General features: G+C 38.7%; 1 protein-coding gene across 1 annotated transcript; it reads left to right on the forward strand.

Annotated features, from left to right (window-relative positions):
• Nucleotides 1–596: 596 nt before the first annotated feature.
• LOC104548903 (ankyrin repeat domain-containing protein 32-like) lies at nucleotides 597–4,028 on the forward strand (the record flags this gene model as incomplete). The annotated part of the gene is made up of 3 exons (XM_010195053.1): nucleotides 597–689; nucleotides 1,078–1,260; nucleotides 3,763–4,028. Coding segments are annotated over 3 exons (542 nt in total), but the record flags the coding sequence as incomplete, so codon positions are not given.
• Nucleotides 4,029–7,417: the final 3,389 nt, after the last annotated feature.

A 7,417-nucleotide genomic window follows, 5' to 3' on the forward strand; every position in this document is an offset into this window, starting at 1 on the left:
ACCCCTGCATTTATTTCTTCCTCTTTCCCCCCCCTCCCTTGCTACTGTAGCCAAGTCAGGCAGCCTATTGAGAAACAGCAAACCATCTGTTAACAGATTTGAAGTTCTGAATTATACTTGAGTGTGTAGAGGCACTCGTGCTTAGCCAGAAACATTCATTTGAATTAAGCTATAAATGCTGTGTAAAAAGAACCATACATTTTAACGTAGGTTCATGAATAAATTTAAGGGAGGGCAACTGCACTCTAAAGTTTTATTGCTTCAAAACCTGGCCTTTTTGGTGTTCTGTGATCACTTGATGCTTTTATAGTGTGATTGAAGCTTTAAACCTTGTACTGGGGGGAGATAATTCCTGTGTTAAACCGTTGCAATACAATTTCATTGCTGGATCTCTGGTGGAACAGAAGCTCTGTAGGTTTTGGGGGTTTTTTTTTTTTGAATTTTCTTAAAAGATGGTTAAACAGGATAAAGGAAAATCTTACTCATTATTGAATTTTCTGGCGTACAGCCAGGTCTCCTAGTTCCAGGCACTTTGATTATTTTCTTTAGTTGCTGTCTTGCCTAGTCTAGTGTAATCTATTAATTTTTTATGGTAGGAGAGACAGCCCTGCATAGAGCTTGCTCGAGTAACAAAGTGGAGAGATTGATTCAGCTTCTCTCTTACCCTGGAACAGACATTAATGTTAAAGGTAAGTTATTAATTTCCTCTACAGAACTAAGAAATTAAGCCAGATAAAGAAATGTGTTAATATCTGTTTGATAAAAATGCTGTTAAAGCTGTCTTTATTATTATAATAAACACAAAGTGAGGACTTCATTGCCAAAACTGAGGAAAGGTTAATTCATAATTAAAGTATCTTTTAACATCACATTTTCTATTGATTTTTTTTCTTTTGAATGCTATCTGATTTAGTTCAGATGTTTTTTTAATATAATTTCTTGGTTTGAAATCACAAGCTGCTACCGTAGCCATGACAAATACTGAGAATTAAAGTGTTTTGCTGTCTAATGAGTTGCATTATTAACGTTTTAGTACTACTTGCGCTGTTTTAAAACTTCCCTTGATTTATAATTCAGACTATGCTGGCTGGACGCCTTTGCATGAAGCCTGTAACCATGGCAGCACAGTGTGTGTCCGCGAAATTCTGCAGCGCTGTCCAAAGGTAGACCTGCTCAGTCAAGTGGACGGGATGACTCCTTTGCATGATGCACTGTCAAATGGACACACAGAAATTGGCAAGCTGCTCCTTCAGCATGGGGGTGAGTGCATTTATGCTGAACTGGTTTAGGGGAATCGTCCACTGTACCGAGTCCATGTGAAGTTCGTGGCGCTTTTCTTGATAGTTGCTTAAAATACAGTGTTGCTATGAAATATTTTATTTTAAAACATTTTTAAGCCAAGCTGTTTTGGTCACAATAAAAAGAATACTGTTTTCACACTTACCTTGGTCGGCTGAATATGAAATTAACCAGGATTTTCAAGTTGGTTTTTTTTTCCAGTATGGTAATGTTTTTATTCTGCATTTTACACCATATGCATTGTAACTGTATTCTCCAAACTCACTAATGAAGGTAAAGATTACCTAGTCACCAAGCAAAGCTAAGGATTTTCCTTTGTTTTGATCTGTTTTACCGCGATGCAAAACTAGATCAGTAAACCTCTCTGTAATCATGTATTTCAACATAAATTTGTTCAGCATTTATGAAAATTAATGTGATGGTCTTTGAAGAACACAATTAGCTTGGTAATTACTTTAAGAAAGGAATCTATATTGTAATTGTGATAGCTGCTGTTTAGGGATAATAGTGGGAGGGATGCCTTAGTTTCTAAAAAAAGATACATTGCCCCTAGGCAGATGCATGATAAATGTTTTGAGCAATGTTTTTTGTTCGGTGACAGGGAACTCGTATCTTGTCTCGAGATATACTGTCTCAATATAATTAACTTAGCAAGTTTTTTTAAAAAAACAACTGCAAAGAAGGGTCTTGGGTATCAACTCTTCCTTCTTTTAACTCATTTACTAAAACGAGTATTTCCGATATCCCCACCGTTAACCTGCTGTGTCAGTTTAACCTCTGTGCGTTATTTGCTGAGTCCACATTTTTTCAGCGGAATTCATTCTGTGTATAGCCATGAGGGAGAAGAATGCACTGTATTTAGATGGCCTATTACTTAATTAAGGTAGAGAAACAAAATTTTATTTCCATCTTGACATAAGACCCTCTGTATTTACAGTCTTCTCCTGCCCCCTAAAGGCTATTTCGGTGTCTGTGGTGCAGGCACGGCTCATGATCAATACATTCCTCTGCAGTCCCACCTCTGTGTTTGCTGAGCTTCAGTTCTGCGGCTCCCAGGTGTTTTATGTATCTGCCAAACCACGTATCTGACATGCCAAGCCAATACCTGGGCTCAGCTCCATCGGTCTAAGTGATGCAGTAGCCAATATTGTAGTAAGACCAGCTCCCCAATCGGAAATGGCATTGCACTGACAGATGTGCATTTTTCCTGGGCTGCTGTGAAGAATAGGCAGTGGATGATCCTGTTGTCCTAGGGGAAGAGCTCGACTTGCACTTGCATTCATCAAGGTTTTCTGGCAACTGTGAGGCTGTGTGTGCCCTTATCCTTGCCTTTGTCACACTCTGGGTTTTGGGCTGTCAAACAGCTGACAAGGCTGTGGTGGAAAGCATGTTACCCATTCGGTGTGGATTTACTCAGCTCAATAGCTTAAAACACATCTCTGCAAAAACTTCTGCTTTCTGTCTCTAAAGCCCTTCACCTTGCAAAAGTTAATTACATTATGTGATCAGTGTTGGAGTAAAACAATACAGCTTTATTCACAGCAAAGTTAAAAACTCTTATGTGGGTATGTAATGAGGTGAATTGCCTTTTGTAATTAAAATGCTTTTCCGAAAATGTGTTCAAGTTAACATGGCATCATTACTTTAACATAGTGGCCCAAATTTACATAAGAAGATTCCTAATGTGTTCATCTTTGAAAAACACCTCCTGTGGTGTGTTAACTGCCTCCATTTTTTTTTCTGATGCAGCCTTTCTTAAACTTACCAAGATGTCTCTAAACTATTTAAGCATTAATGGCTCCATCGTACTAATAAACAGGGAATACCAAAAGAATGTAGTATAATCTGAACAAGTAAAGCATGCCCCATTTGCTTACTTTAAATCTCTTTATTAAAGTAATTCCTTTTTGCGTTTCAGAAGTCTGTTAAGACCAAATTTTGAAACTCAGTTGTTGGGGGACACCAAGATTCCTACCTCAGGAGTTCACCTGGCTGCATAGCCTAGAACAAGGCTGACAACACCATCCAAAAAAGTAAAATAAAGACCATCATAGTAAAGTGCCTTTAATTTGGAGTCAGTGTCGGCAAACAATGCGGTCTATAAAATACTTAATAGAATTTTACAACAGTAATAACACTACAGGTTTACATACCCTGTGCATCATTACTTGAAATTTTAGGATAAGCAACTTCTTACTTTTTCGTTTTTATACAGTAATCCGTGACTTTCAACCTAGCAAAACTGGAAAGAAAATCAAGACAATATTGTAAAGAAACCGACAAAGGGCTCTCTACCTGTTCTAGATTGTATTGCAGATGTGTAATTCATCAGTTACATCAGCACAACGTAGTACAAAAAGGAACTTAAACAGACTCCTAGCTTCTGGCAAAGCCAAACTGAAATCTTGTTCAGCTGCCAAATCGTATGTGGTGTTATTATTAATGTTTATATTTTCCCTGCAGGACCAGCACTTCTACAGCAGAGGGACTCTTGTGGAAAGCTGCCACTGGATTATATTGAGTCTGTACCAGTAAAGCAAGAACTTCTGAATATTGTTCATCCAGATGAAAACGTTGAAAGCTTCTGTGAACGCATAGAACAAGATTTGTGCAGTCAGCAGAAAGAGCTGTGGTTGATTTTATTTAATAAGATGCTGCTGAATTTTTGTTCAGTTTATAATCTGGCTTCACCCTTTGTTTCAACTCTCGGAGACACAGCTTGTGCAAGTGTACTTCCAGCAAGGGCTCTTTATAGCTGTAAGACGAGTTATACATTTTCTGCAGATTGGTTAGTAGGTAAATACTTTAAAGAGCTGGAAACTTTTCAAGAGCTACCACAGTTTCTTCAGGAAATATCTGCAAACATGTGGTTTTTCCATGAAGAACAGATGAAAGCTTTAGTAGCAGTTCTGGAAACTATGGTAGAGACATATCAGCTCTTATGTCTTTATTCTTAAGCAGTTAAAACTTAATTAAACTTAAATTAACTTAATTAAAACTTAAACATTTTCAACAGTTAACTTCCAAACAAACTGCGCTGGTTGAATCTTGACTGTTAACCCTTGGCATGAGGTCAACTTTTTTCCCAGCAACCAAAGAAGTGCTTATTCCACAGCCTTACACGAGTCTGACGTGTTGGTATCTTCCATGTGGTTAATGCCTTCCTTTTGCTGGAAACTGGAAGTCAGATGTGTTGACTCAGGGGATTTTTAGGGAGAATTTTTCCAATACCAGTGCCTTCTAGCTGTCTGACAGATCTAGATGCCTGTGACCAGAAGGGTGCTGCATCATTTGCACTAAGTTAAACTTTGTCCTGGAAATCTCTGTCCGTCTCACGCCATAGTTCACTTTGGTTTCCAGAGGCAGTGATTCTTAAGCTGGGTTTTCCTTGAGAACAGCTTGTGCCTATGTATTTTGGTATCTTTCAATAAAGCTGCTATTTGTTGTATTTTGTCATTAAGCAAAAATGTATGGAAAATTAAATTCCTCCTATCCATTCTTGCCTCGTAAAAATGCTTTTTTAAGCAGAGATGGCAATTTTTTGTCGTCACAGAAGCAGCTCCTTTTGCTCCATTCAGCTTGTGCAGCGTGAAGGCGATTGTACTTACAGCAGATAACTTGGACATTTCTGCAGAAATATGGTCAGTATGGCTGAAATGCCACTTTTTCTGCTTTATTCTGAAAAACTACGTTGTGTAAATTACTTGTTAATTACCTGCTGTAAAATTAAAAGCATAAGGTAATATGTTCACAGTTACAGGATCGGTGTACTGGCATTTCCTGTGTCTTTAGTTTGATGGACGCGGTCACACAAAGGCGCGTGGAAAATCTTTTCCCCCTTCAGCACCGCAGCGCTCGTGGTCACGGATGGCTGTGCAGCGGCTTGAGGAGAGCAGCACGACACCCAGGTTGTGGTGGGTACTTTAAAACGGGTCGTGTTGGTGCTCCCCAGCCCAGGGCTGCTGCCCAGGGTCAGATCCACCCTCCACGTAACTCGCGGTGTCCTTGGCTCTGCTCTGACTCGCGGCGGTTAGATAAATCCGTTGCGCTGGCAGTGTATAAAATGATCTGGTAACGCTCCTGGGATTCCCTCAACTACAGATGCCGGCAGAAGCAGTGGCATAAATCTAGTTACGTTGGCAGGGGAATTTACAAAGGATTAGACAAGACAGTTTAAGTACGTACTGGGCATCAGATTCTGACACTAAGTATGGATCTCCTTAAAAATTACACCCCATTTAATATGGGAATTTTGTTCTCCATTCTGTGAATACATGCAAACTGCACATGATAAATCCTTTAAACTAATCCTCTAACCTAATTTAGGATTGTGTGCTACATATTCTATCAGATGGTCCTTTTAATTAATTAAGGAAAAGAAAATCCTGTGCTGTAAAGGTATTGAGGCTTGTGAGGCAGCTGAACCACACAATTGTGCTGATGGGGTTGGGGATGTGGGAGAGTTTGTGTTTTGGAGGGCTCCTTTTGCACATCTGTGCTGCAACGACCACCCTCCCTGCCTGGCATCTGCAGAGATCCAGTGCCAAATTCATTTCAGGTAGGGTCTGGTAAGAAACTCCTCTAAGGGATGTTCATCCCTTCCCCTTCCAAGGGAAGAGAAGGGAGTGCTGCTTTAAAACACCAATACCTGATTTTTTTTAGATTTTTTTTTTTCTTACAGATTCAGTAATAGATCAGGAATAATTTAAAATCTTAGCCTTCAAAAGGAAGGTAATAATTAGCAACGCTTCCAGTTTCAATTCTTCTCTAATAGCAATTTATAATATTAAAAATAAAGAGCCCTAAAAGAAAGGGTGTGGATAATAGCTGCTTCTGAAATTGATGTTGCTTGACTAGAGGGAATAAGTTACATTGATGCAGCTGGCTTGCAGCACATTAAAACTTCCATTTAGCCTCTCTGCAGCTGAGATACATGATCTCATAGCAATTAATCCGCTGAAGATGCTCAGGCTGAGCTGGTCTTGGAACCAGACCTTCGTTACCAATGCTCAGTGTTTATTAATGACTGATTATTATTTTTTTTATATACATGCCTGCAGAACAGCCTGCTCTAACGGGAAAAAAAGGGGTCAGCGTTTGTTTCCGCTTGTGCATTTCTGATTATTCTGGAGTAAGAAAGCAACACCAAAAAGACCTTTGTCGTGTGTGAGATGGACTAATAAGCACCAGCGGTCCCTGTTGGAGGGCGGGATGGAAGAAATGGTACGTGCGTGCTTTCTAGAGAATGCAAAACATGCATTTAAGTTGGCAATATTAACGTTTTCTTTAGTCAGGAATTTGATAGGTAATTGGGAATTTAAAATAGTTGGGACTCAGCTGGAGAAAAAATAATTCTGGTCCTAATATAATACATTAGTGAGTGAAATGAAAGCAGGAAAAGCATTATTTTGGTCTGACAGAGTGATTCTGCTTATATAGCCAAGATACGCTCAATTATTTGCTATTATGTCACTTAGAGAGGAGAAAAGCACACCAATCATAAGTCCTGCTTTCCTATTTAAACTGATTTCAAGTACATCTCTCCAAGATACTGTAAAGTAGATAACAGATGCTAAATGAACGTTATTAACATGGCAAAATGAAATATTCAAAAGTTAGCAAATGTCTGAATTAATATTCCACATGTAGCCCCAACTTAAATATTGTCTGTGTGCATCATCAGTCTTTAATCATACGGTGACACAATTTCGTTCTCTCACTTTAAGTAAGGATCATGTATTGAAAATTTTCCTGTTATTTCCCAGTTATGCTCTTAACAGAGTTGAGTTTTACACATATTCAGTTTCATCTATACTCAAGTTTGCAAACTCAACATCCTTAAAAAATCTGAAGTATATCTCAGTCGTATTTAACATAAAATTATGTGCCTCATCTAATTTATTAGAGAGTACCTGTTCCCTGTCTGAATAGCAAAACTTTCTTGTTAAATCATGATTCATCACATCATAAAGTGAGATCTATTAAGTGATTAAACTGTCTGCTTTTTAAAATCCCTCTTGGTACAGAGGGTGTTTCCCACTTCCTGGGTTAGTTAAAAGACAAAACAAAATCAGACAACCTGCCCCCCTGCCCTTTTTCTCTCTATGCCCACATGTGA

The sequence above is a fragment of the Mesitornis unicolor genome, unplaced genomic scaffold (assembly GCF_000695765.1).
Source record: "Mesitornis unicolor isolate BGI_N332 unplaced genomic scaffold, ASM69576v1 scaffold49631, whole genome shotgun sequence".
Lineage (NCBI taxonomy): Eukaryota > Metazoa > Chordata > Aves > Mesitornithiformes > Mesitornithidae > Mesitornis > Mesitornis unicolor.